This window comes from Montipora foliosa, chromosome 1 (genome assembly GCF_036669935.1).
Source record: "Montipora foliosa isolate CH-2021 chromosome 1, ASM3666993v2, whole genome shotgun sequence".
In the NCBI taxonomy this organism is placed as follows: Eukaryota; Metazoa; Cnidaria; class Anthozoa; order Scleractinia; family Acroporidae; genus Montipora; species Montipora foliosa.
In genome coordinates this window covers 13,988,003-14,000,502 of record NC_090869.1, presented here as the reverse complement: position 1 = coordinate 14,000,502, position 12,500 = coordinate 13,988,003, and the positions used below count along the sequence as shown (strand labels likewise).

The 12,500-nt window shown below is 39.2% G+C and overlaps 1 protein-coding gene across 2 annotated transcripts in view; it reads left to right on the top strand.

Annotated features, from left to right (window-relative positions):
• The window catches only part of LOC137988473 (serotransferrin-like), a 19,290-nt gene that overhangs the window by 5,927 nt on the left and 863 nt on the right, over positions 1-12,500 (top strand). For both annotated transcript variants that reach the window (XM_068834550.1, XM_068834502.1), the window contains exons 2-5: positions 820-1,032; positions 7,814-8,092; positions 9,580-9,837; positions 12,114-12,500. The exon at positions 12,114-12,500 is cut by the window's right edge and continues 863 nt beyond it. In XM_068834550.1, the coding sequence (XP_068690651.1) occupies positions 918-1,032; positions 7,814-8,092; positions 9,580-9,837; positions 12,114-12,500 (1,039 nt within the window). In that variant the 5' untranslated portion in view covers positions 820-917. The remainder of the gene's footprint in view (positions 1-819; positions 1,033-7,813; positions 8,093-9,579; positions 9,838-12,113) is intronic.

Here is a 12,500-nt window from a genome sequence, read left to right as displayed (position 1 = left end):
GTCATACTGCGAGTTTACTTTGCGCATGCTCCTTAGAACTTCCTTCCCAATAGTCGTTGTCGTCGCCGGTGCTAAGACTCTCTATTGCTTTCATTTCACCGTGTTTTATATCTTTCCCCCCAAAGCATAGTTAGTAGTAGGCGCAAATTGCGCATTCCCAAAAAAACTGCCTAGTAGGGATGCATCATTTAACAAGAAAGTTTCTCTGAATAGTGCCTTTTTATTAACCTTTCCACGATTATTTGCGATATCCCAGTTGAACAAGGCTAAAATGACAGTGGATATTTTTTTGAAACTCTGAGTAATAGTTGGACCCGCATAAATTCACTCATACTTCTTAACTGGAGGTGTTGACATTGGTGTGGTTTCGTTAAAACACCCATGATGCAATGCGACTCGTGAGAAGAAGATTTCAAGAAGATCTTGTGAGGTCCCTCTCTTGCCTTGAAAATCCAAACCGTGACAACAAATCTCGTTTTCCCACTCTGGAATCATGTAATAGGCCTTTTGCAACAAAAGATCACATAGTACAAAATCCGCCATGCTGGAGGGCAAGCTCATTGTCATTCCCCACTGGGACATAAAACAAAGGCAATTCAAGCTTGACTGGTTCAGGTCTCTTTGTTTTAATGTCCCAGTGGGGGAATAAATTTATTCCCTTGGAGACCATAATGAACATTATATAACCCTTCTTAACATTAATTTTGTCTGGATGTTGAAGTTCGGTTGAACCGATCGAGATATCCCACTTTAAAACGTTTATCGTGCTTTGAGCATATGAATTTATTTTCAAAATTATAATTTTCCTGATTTTTTTAGCTCCAATAAGCTTCAAATGGTGTGTCAAATCGACTTCAGAAAAAGCCAAATGCGATGACTTCGTAAAAAAAGTCAACGAAACCGCACAAAATGCAAGTATGGAGGTGACTACTCTTTGCGTTGTTGGAACATCCGCTGATGATTGTGTCGATAAGATAAAAAACAATGAAGCCGATCTCATAACTTTGGATGCCGGCAGAGTACTCGACGCAGGTAGGACGCCATTGGCTCTTCAATTCTCATATTTTCTCCTTCCTTTTTTACACCCCACAGTGTACTGGAATACCGTTCTCTTTACCATAGCGCACTCTGAAAACCCCAGTTTCTCAGCTTTGAGTTCAGTGGGATGATAGTCGCTGCTACCGTATGCTTGATTCAATAATGGACCGCCATTTTAATGTATAATTCTTTGTTTCATTAACATTAGAAGTCGAGCCGTGAATTCACATCTGAGCAAAAGTGCCGTTTTTCTGATTACAAATCTCACATTGTTCCTCTATAACGGAACTAGGTTAAACGTGAACCTACCAGATGCAGCGTGACATTAAAATGAAACCAGTGGAAAAAGGAGAGTGAAACACTAGCGTTGCAAGAGAGAAAAATAGCTTGTGAAAAATCATTCTTGTAAGTGAAATTTAGCCCTCCTCTTACCAGCTACACCGGTATCCAGCTGCAAAGTTTCGAAATACATGTATTAACGGTGTTGTAAATAATGCGAGGATGGACATCTGCAAATGATGCATGCTCCTACAAAAAAAAGCTAAAAAACTGAGAAAATTTGGGCATTTCCAAGAACCCACTGCTGGGAGTTCTGTACTGACGATTTCATCATGTTATCAACAGGCAAGATTAGAGTTAATATCTTATTCATAACATTTCCAAAATTTTGCCATTGTATTTGCGTCATTTGCCACTCACTCAAAACATAGGCTTGAATTTCTGAATCGGCCAACGACATTAACCCTTTAAGCCCCGAGGGGTTCCCCATTGACGAGTAAAATCGTCTGGCGTTAGACAGAGTAAAATCTATAAGTGCCATTTGGCACTATCGGGGCTGAAAGGGTTAAACGGGGACATAGTTTTTTCACGCTGTTAGCTTAACCCTTTAAGCCCCGAGGGGTTCCCCATTGACGAGTAAAATCGTGTGGCGTTAGACAGAGTAAAATCTATAAGTGCCATTTGGCACTATCAGGGCTGAAAGGGTTAAATGTTTCACACTGAAACTCCAACACAGCAACCACCAACTGATCTCTGTTTGACAGATCGTCAAATTTCAACCAATCAGCGCGCGACTCGCAAACGCATTTGGGGTCCATGCATTCGAGAGCGTTTCTCGAAGCGAAATTCCCATGTAGTGTTGATAAATTACTGGTATTTTGAGTTTGATAGTTCAGCGTTTATCTAACTTCGCTTGCGACACTCATGACCAGGTAAAAGACATCGGATTACTTAAATTAAACGTGTTCTTTATGCTGAGATAGCGGTGGATAGCTGTTCGAAACTGCATGACAAGATGGTGCTCTCACCGTATCATGCTTATTCTTCCTTCTCGACTAACTGGAGTATGACAAATACTCTGACTTAACGATTGCTTGAAGTGTCGATAGATGCCACCAAACATTTAATTAGCCACGATAAATCTCTTCCTTCGATCTGGTTGTTTGAGCAGTTCTAAACCGGCAAGCTGTGCTGCGCGAACTATTGTTGGGTTCTTGGCTATAGGGAAAAGCGGCAGCTCTTTTCCAAGGGTAAAGGGTAAAGGGTAAAGGGTAAAGGGTGAAGGATAGAGACTTCTACCTAACGGTTGTCATGACGTATTTGTAAGTTAACATTAAACTTCAGCATTTTCATTTCTTCAATTTTCAACAACCTGACCTAAGAATTACCTTGTCATATTATCTTGTTGCTTTCATTTCGTCTACATAATGTTGATCGCCGAAATTGAGCACGGATTGGATAAGATTTAATTGTCAAGAGAAAAGAAATTCTAAGCTAACGAGAGCAGACTACCCACGGTGACCATGCCGGCGAGCAAAAGAATAAAAGAGAATTTAAAACAGTTCTATCCGATCTTCTTTGGTAAACTAAAGGAACGAGATAGAACAAAGAATGCAAGAAAAAAGTCAACAATTCCAGGTATTCTGGGTGGTCAGAAACCAATAGGTAGTATGCCCAGCCAACACGATGTAACTTCAGTGACATCACAAACACATGGCTAATTACCATGTTCGTTGCAAAAGTTCATTTCTGACTTTTTTTTTGTTTTATATTTTTTTTTTCGTCGTTGTGAGCTTTATTGACACACATACAATAAAGAACACAAAACAGACAATTACCAACTATCAGGTACTAAGGGACTCAAGCTACACTGAACTGGCATCTTGGCTGTACGATCTCTTGTTGGTTACAATATTTTACATGTAACTTATTTTTATAAATTAACTAAATGTTACCTAATTGGCTTTTCAGGGTGAAATCTAGAATAGAACTTCGCTTTAAAGTCTTCTAGAGATGTCTTATTTTGTGCTAATTTTTGCGTGTACAGGTACTATTTCGCAAAGGGGAGGGTATAATTTAATTCCCGTATTATTGGATCGGTCTTGATGGAGGCTTTGCCGAAGAGAATTTCAGTTGGAGATAGAGAGAGAGAGGCAAAATTTTCTGCATTAAACCATTTAATAACTTCCAAGTAAAACTCTTTAGACCAGTGACAGTTGCAAAAGGTATGGACAATGGAATCATTCTCCCTACACTAGATGCAAAGCGTGTCATTTACGAGACCAAACAAATGTAGTTCTCTTTTTGTAACAACTATCCGGTGCAGGAGCTTGAAATAAAATTCTCTTAGTTTGCTATCACTTGACATATACTTTACACTGCTGAAGAAAGAATCAATCGTGATGGCGCGTGGGTGTACTGAATCTCTCTGCCATTTTTCAATCCCCTTCAATGTGTGTTTGTACCGCCGATTTTTTATCAGAAGCCAGTAATAATCCCTATTTTTTCATACTGATATCACTAGTAAGTTGGAACTCACTCGCTGAAAAAAGGTGGATTTATCTATTAGTTTTTTTCTTGCCCATCAATAAGGGACTGTGGGATTGCCGATACAACCTGCATGTGAGTTAAGAAATTGTAGTGTAAATCATATTTTTGAACGAACTCTTCGTGAGAGAGGAACTTCTCATCCGCTCTCAGAAGATCTTGAATAAGAGTAACATTCCTATTAAACCAACTCCCATAAAAAATTGTTCCACCATTTATGCGAATTTGTTTGTTACTGAATATAACCAATTCTTTGTCCCTTTCTTTGGGATTGTAAGTGGATTTAAGTTCAGCGATATAATGTAAGAGTGGTGTCGTCAGCGAATTGGCCTATTTGAATTCTTTGCTAAAGAGTGCCGTGTAATTACTTGTCTTGGCTAAATTTACAAGCCAGAAGCTCAACCGCGAGAATGAATAAGTAAGGGGACAACAGCCCTGCCGCACCCCTCTTGATAACTGAAATTAGTATATACTAAAACAGTGGATAGCGTTGAACGCGCGCGCTGATTGGCTACTCAAACTCAAGGACATCTTTCGCTGTTCACCTCTGAGCAATTCGCGCGGAATTTGAGCCAGAAAATGTTGTAATCTTTGTAGGAATAAATGAGTTAAAATCATGTTTTTGTTCAGTATTATCTCACTGTTTTAGTATATACTAAAACAGCTATTCACTATTTCGTTGGATATAGCCTCCGCAGCTGGTAATTTTTCTGTATGTAATCTATACGCCCCAAATGAACTGCAGCAACAGATGGAGTTTCTGCACTGTTTAAATCAATACTTGATGTCCAATACCGAACTGCGAATCTTGTTATTGGCGGTGACTGGAATGTAGCTTTGCACGCCATTGACAAAAAAGGCGGGGCAATGTGGAAACGAAATAGGTATCGTGATAATCTCGTATCAATGATGACAGAACTCGAGCTCGTCGATATTTTTAGAAAACAAAACCCAAGTTAGTTGAGTTTTACCTACGAGTCCAAAGCTCTTTGCGTTTGTTCACGAATTGATTTTTTCATAATTGCCCAATCCTTGACAAATATTGTTTCTCAGAAAGGTGCTAAGTTCTCCACTGCTCCGGAACACAAGGCAATAAAAATTAATTTAACAAAGGTAAATGAAACACGTGGACCAGGGTTATGGAAATTCAATAATTCCCTGATGGATGACGAAGAATAGGCCACTTCGGAAAGTACCGTATAAGGACATTACAAAACTACCTTGATCAATCATTGTGGCATAGATACACGTCATACTGAAAGAGAGTGCAGCGGCTTAATAAAATCATCGCTATATGTTCCCCAGTATAAAACAGAACATACACACTTACATAAAATAACACCAACATGAAACAAGCAATTCGTGGTCGCGACATTGCTAGTTGCATCTCTGCTCTCGATAGATTTATATTTCAAAATCATCCTATCTCCCATAAAAGAAAAAAAAAAAGATAATTACTCAGCATAAAATTATTAATGCCTACGTAAAATTAAAAGAAGAAGACCGAGAATCTAACTAATTTGGACTAAGTTACCATTGACATACAGCTTGTCCGGCTCTGAAGCGCTGAAGTAGTCTCTCTGTTCTTGCTCCTTCGCAGCTTTTAATTTCGGTAAGGCCATCCCCCCCTTTTTTTTTTTTGTTTACCGTCGAATGCATTTCCTGATATTGGGTCGGTCGGTCGGATTGAAAAAAAAAAACCTAAAAAAGAATTCACAAGCATTCTCGGAATCCAAAGCCTGGTACCCCGGCATCATAGCTGTGGAGCCAGGAAAACAACAAGACGTGAACCCAAAATCAATATGACGGAAAAGTTGGTGGATGTTGTTGCAAAATTAAGACAGCGTGGAAAAAAGGATCAACCACCGAAACTCCTATGCGACATAAAAATGGCTTAAAAACGTGGTTACCTATTTATTATTATTATTATTATTATTATTATTATTATTTATTTTTGGAAAATGCCAAAAATTCGGGTTGATCGGACGACGCAAAACAGAGAAAAAAAATGGGGATGGCCTAACAGCAAACGTAGCCTATCAAGCAGTTCCTTAGGGAGCCTGCGAACGCAGACCGCCGGAAATACGTCTGCGTTATTCCCTAGGCAGGTCTTAGTATAAATACAAAGCAGTTCACTTCAGTTTCCTTGCCTTCCTAAATACCTTTTCACGATAAGTAAAGCGGAGAAAACGAGCGAGAATCGGTCGGGGCTTATTGCTGACTTTTTTTCCACTTCTATGCAGTCTTTGGAATTCGATACTCCTAGCGTCTTCGAAGTGTAATTTTTCCTCCAAAAACTTCCACAAAATCTCTCGAGTGTCCCCTATGCCTTCGCCCTCTTCGAGGTCCTCAGGTGCCACTTAAGGAATATTCATAAAATTAAGATTTTCCCTTCTGCTGTAGGCGTCTAAATAAAGCAACTTTTGATTTAAGGAATTATCTCAAGATTATGCGATGCTTTAAAACCATTCAACTCGGTAGTCGTCTTTTCAAGTGCGCCATTGATGAATCCAACTTACGAACGCATTAATCAGCCCTCGGTGGCATCATGTTTAATCTTAAGTTGTGCATTCTCACCTTGCAAGGTATTTCATTACTTTCCAACCTGGAGATCTTTGCATTTACTTCTTGTATTTCCAGTTCAAGCACTTTAAGTTTATGAAGTTTCTTCTCAAGTGCGCTGAGTCGGGTGAAAATCTGATCCAACCGATCCTTTCGATCTTCCGCCATATTGACCTCGGTTAACACCTCGTGCTCGCCTTCCTCAGTCGGTTTGTTTCTTGACCTTTTCTCGTCTGGTGAAGGAACACTTTTCTCACTGATGTCACTACTACTTTTCCCGCTCGCCTTTCGTTAAGAAATTTTGTTGTTGGCCATGTGTTGCTGGATTTTCGGTGAGAGCTCACAGAAAACGTGGCTGCTCGCAAGCCAGCTCGACTTGTTGTCAGTTTTCCTCCGCCTCACAACAAATCTTTCAGCGAAACCATTCAATTGAAAAGAGTTTGATTTGGATAAAAATGCTCAACCATTACCATTTCAGTGGTTTTACAAGAAAACTCGCTTTTAAAAAAGAGGCGAACAGCAACTCAGCATTGGCGTTTCTTCGCTCGACGCGTTAATTTGCTTCGTGAGTTCCGAGTGACCTTATAAATTGCGTATCTTTCAGCACTTATATGACACTCAAACAAAAACCACTTTCGTCTTTTCTGCACAACTTGCGTTATTCTTCAGATCACTGAGTCTAGTTAATGTACCGGTAAGTAAAATGTTGTCACCTCCCAGTGGGTATAGGTGAACTACATGTGAGTTTTGTTATAACTTTAAAGGAAAAAAGACGAAGACGAAATGAGAGCAACAAGATATCGCTTGTGGTAATTCTTAAGGCAAGGGTCAGGTTAATTGTTGAAAATTAAAGAAATTAAAATGCTCAATTTTATAAGATAAATAATAAACCTTCACCCTTTACCCTTTACCCGTTACCCGCGGAAAAGAGCTCTTGACTCTGCGAATCGCATGTTTCTCGAATTCCTTCGTTCACTGACATCTGAAGGTGAATGTCAAATTGAAGCAAAAAATAAAAAAATTATAAATAAATAAGAACTAAAACACCTGTCATTTTACGGTTGATCCACGTTCATTTTTTCGATATTTGGCCGAGAATGCTGAAAATAGCATTTCCGTGATGCAAGATTTCAAAAATTTCTGGCGGAAAATTTCCCCAGAACCCCTTACAAGCTAGCGTCTCCGTCGCTCCCTTGTTAGCCCCCCCCCCCCCCCCTCTGCCGTCCCTGCCTGGGTATTAACTAACGATTTTTCACTTCGAAAGTCACTTTGACCATAGCCGAAGTTCAAAGACCTGGCTATTGTTTGTATTTTCCGTCTTACCACACATGTAAGTCAGTGATCAAACAAATTGGTCATCGCCTCATTTTACTGTTTTTTGATGAAGGAAAGACAAAGGACCTGATACCCATTGTCTTTGAACAATATGGAAAGTACAAGGTCAAATATTATGGAGTAGCCGTGGTAAAAAAGACTAACCATGGACTCAACGTAAAGTCTCTGAAAGGAAAAAAGTCTTGCCACACTGGAGCTCGAAGGAATGCCGGTTGGAATATACCCATTGGCTATATGCTTCGCATGAAGTTGATTCCAGCTGTTCAGTGCGACAACAAACTAAATGATTTCCTGTCAGCTGCCGACTTTTTCAGCGAGAGTTGCGTATCTGGTAACGGATTTGTTTTACAATCTATTTCCTTTTTCAAGTTGATTTTATTCAATTTTGTTTATTGTAAACTGGCCTTGAAAAGTCAGAAGTTACAAACATCAAGCGCTTGCTTAGATACATGTAAACACTTTACATTACGATGTGTGATGGGAAATAAAAGACATGCAAATAGAACTCTGTTATTCGGATACAGAAAACTAAGTAAAGGAGCCTCCTACATGGCCTACAAACTAAGGGACTGTGCAATAATTATCTGTCGGGGGGTTCTAAAATGAGCAATATGGGCCTTAAAGTGCAGTTAAACCTCCGGTAGTAATTGTGAAATAACTTCTGACCCCTCCCCCTATTAAAATAAAATAATTACCAAACCACCCCCCAACCCCCAAACCCAGAGATTTATGGGATCCATCAATGCCGTAGTTTTAGGATAATATTGACCAGGACGCTCTCTCGATATGTACTTCACAAACTGACAGATTATGCTTGCGTGATCTAATAGCTTGTAAATGCTTTACCGGGGAAGCTGAGGAGCTTGTTCACAACTTCTGTTTCTATTCTTGACTTGTCAATAAGTATTGAATGGAAAAATCATGGAACAGAACTTTGAAAGAAAAATGCATATATGATATTGAGGTCATGAGGAGGAAGCCCAGGTTGACAAATCCTGTTTGAGTTTCAGCGTGAGTCTGGTTTATTAATAAAAAGATCGCGCTTTGACATAAGCAAATTACGAAATTATTTTACAAGAATATGAGTATTAATTAAAAAGAACTTAAGCTCATTGCATCGTGTTCCAAATGAACTGTGCCTTAAAATTATAAAAGATACGATACAAAAAATTAGGCAAAAAACTAGAAACTAGGAGTATATGTTAAACTGCATGTGCATTAAGTGCCTATAAGCATGCCATGATCATTCAGGCACATCGCCGGAAAAACCTTGTTTTAAAACATTCAGTTTTGCAACTTATGAGGGATGGCCGGTCCCTAAAGAAGTTGTTGTTTTTGACATTTTTATAGGTCTATCATTACAAAGGGTATTTGAACAGATTATGAATGATTTGAATGGTAATTAATAGAGGTTGTAGTTGATAAATATATTGTTCGTAATATATTTTAGAAGTCTTTAATTACAACGTATTTTGAGCTTGAATGAATTATGCATTGCTTGAGTGTTATGGTTTTGAAATATATTATTTAGTAACTAAATCTCAGTATAACTTGTAACCCCCCTCCATGCATGTGTAAGGACCTAACATCTAGTCCCCCCATCCTACACTGTAATTAAACTTTAGCCCCTCATTAGATTCAGAACCCCCCTCCAGATAATTATTGCACAGTCCCTAATTTATGAACGTACAAAATCCACTAGACCATCACTCCAAAATGTTCATGTCTTAATTTCGCTTGTTTGACTCTTTGAGAAATTGTACAGTTTCTAAGCCATCTGTGTTAACGAGCTATTTCATTTTTCCATTTTATTAACAGATATAAAACAATACAATACAACAGGAGAGATTCCCGGAAAACTTTGTGCACTTTGCGCGGGAACTGGGAACACCCAATGCTCCGGAGATACGAGCGAAAACAAGTACGCCGGGCACCATGGCTCCTTTAAGTGTATGGCGGAGGATAAGGGTGATGTAGCATTTTTTAAGCATAACACGGTAGAAGAAGTTGTGGCTATGGGAGGTTATGGCAATGCAAGTGATTACCAATACCTTTGTAAAGATGGCAGCAGGAAAGGTATTTGTTTTTCCAATAATGGAGCTAAATACCAGCCAGCCTATTTCTCCAAATTGAAAAGAGGGTAGGGCCCCAGGGAGTAACTTCAGTTTTAACAGTGACATGTAAGTTAACATCTAGAATCGGTACACCTTCACTTAATTCCCTCACATGGGTAAAGTTCTTTTTGGTAAAAAAAAAAACCCACATAAATGAATGAAAACTTTATTTAAGTGTCTATATCTTTAGCTATGAGCTAATGGGGGACACTGAACAATAATAAGTTGAATACCAGAGTCAAATCACTAAATAATAATCATACTACTACTTCTACGACGACGACGACGACGACGACGACGACTACTACTACTGCTACTAATAATAATAATAATAATAATAATAATAATAATAATAATAATAATAATAATGCCTGTAGATTATATAATTATTTATAAAAGTTGTTTAAAAAGTCTTAGTGTTAAAAAGGTTGTTAAATAATATTTTATTGCGAGTCTTTCTAAACTAATTTTAAGAAGAACAATCAAGAGCTCTGCGCAGCGACGCGCTGGATTGCTGAAGAGATGGCTCCAAGAATGATTATTAGCTGTTTGGGATAACTGGCCACGAGTGTGCCGTTTTTATTTGGAACAGTAGTAGCCTGAACGCGGGGCCGGGGTCGGGGTGTCTTTTTTTTTCAAATTTTTTTGTTTCAATTTTTATCGTTATTCTCCTGTACTGTTTTTCCAATATTCGACATCTTTCCTTCATTTATGGTGGTAATTAGTCCAAAAAAATAAGGAATCTACGGAAGCTACGAAAGGGACGGGCCGGGTATCCTGCCTGACTGGGGTATTTATCTTTAGTTTGAACATTCCGCCAAAGAATTTGGAAACTTCACCCCAGCACCCCGGGGCTATAAATATTGCATGTGAAGGCTTGCTTTTTTTGACTACCGGTAGGCGGGGTACCTCACCCATCCGGGGTGCCCCACCTTCATGTGAACAGGCCTTAAATGTTTAGTTCGTAAAAACCTCCGACCCGGCCCCTGCCCTGCGTTTTGGCTACTACCAGAAAAGTGGGGGCGAAAAATCTGCCAAAACTAAAGAGCACAAAAATAGTCTGCAGGTTGGAGTCTGGGGAGGTGGTGAATTTTTATTTTTTACTTAGCAGGACAAAAGGTTGTTAATTCATTGAACGCGATAGTTGGAAAGGCCTCTTACATGTAAGGACGTTCGCTCCCAAAATTTTCCCATGTACAATTTTTTTTAACACTTGCCACACTGAAAGGTATTGATCTACTTTTGTCAAAAAGGCCAAAAAATGTGGGGTCACCGAGCTCGTTTTCGAGATAAGTTGCATTTTTAGAAGCTTGCGTTATTTTAAGACGACCTTAGCTTACAACTGTCAGCAATAAAAAAGTGCTACATTAGTAAAATTTAGATCAGGTAAATTCAATATAACTAATATAACTAAATAAACTTTTGCAGCTGATGTCTTTTTCTGAGGCGAAATAGACCTTGAAAAACGCGCTACATATTAGTAGTCTAAGAAAGAAAACTTTGGTCACACGAGAGCATAAAGGGGAAACATTTGTAACTTCACGCCTACAGATTTTTTTTTTTTGTTAAAATGGACAAAATCACGAAAGGAAGTGATCTACGGAAACATAAATGGGGGTCACCGAGCATTCTAGAGAGTAAAATCGCTGCGAAGTTCTCAAAGCGATTGTCTATTCGCACTGTCACGTCATTGCGTGACATTTCCGGTGATACCTGGGTCCACAGCTATCCCATGATGCCACAAGCGACCCTTTATACGACCTCCCGATTGGTCAGGGGACCATAACGTGCACACTGCTGATAAGATAAAAGGAAATGACTGGCAATAATATGACATTATGATTCCATCTGCTCATCATAATGTTTGTTATTTACAAAGACTCTTTATTCCACCCATTCTCTCAATAACATGTCCGTCCATCTACGGATATATCTTGATTATAATTGTAAGAGTCCACATTTCTCGGGTCGTCTGCATGACTGGGACTTGACTGGGACAAATTTCAAGTTTGAACACGAGCAACAAAAGCGCACGGCAAACCGAGTACTATGGATTATTAAAAGCCAAATGATGCAAACATTTCAGGGCCAAACTGCTTTGAGGTTCAACCATTTCTTGTCAAGATCAATTAAGCGATGCAATTATGCAAGTTCAATTAAATTCGACATCTTGTATCTTCACTTGAAGTAAATGCCATTTGCCATTATATTAAATTTGTCTTATATTTTCGTCACCAGAGGTTGGACAGCACGAGGAATGTAACCTTGGTTTCAACCCCGCACTCGCGGTGGTAACGAGAAAAGGAAATGCTGACGTTGATAAAATCGTCACCATTTTGACAAGCATGAGTGAAAAATATGGCATCAACCAAACAGACCCGGGCAAGTTCCAACTTTTCAATTCCACTAAGTATTCAAGTGCTCATTTGATCTTCAGGGACTCCACCACTGCCCTGGTTGCCATCCCAAAGGAGAATCGGACGTACCAAGGTTACCTACGTGAGGATTACATCAAGGATGCCGAAGCACTCAAGTCATGTGACTTCCTTACTTCTTCTGCGGCGATCATCCCTTATGCCGTGTATATGCCTATTACAACATTGATGCTCATGATATCAATTTTTC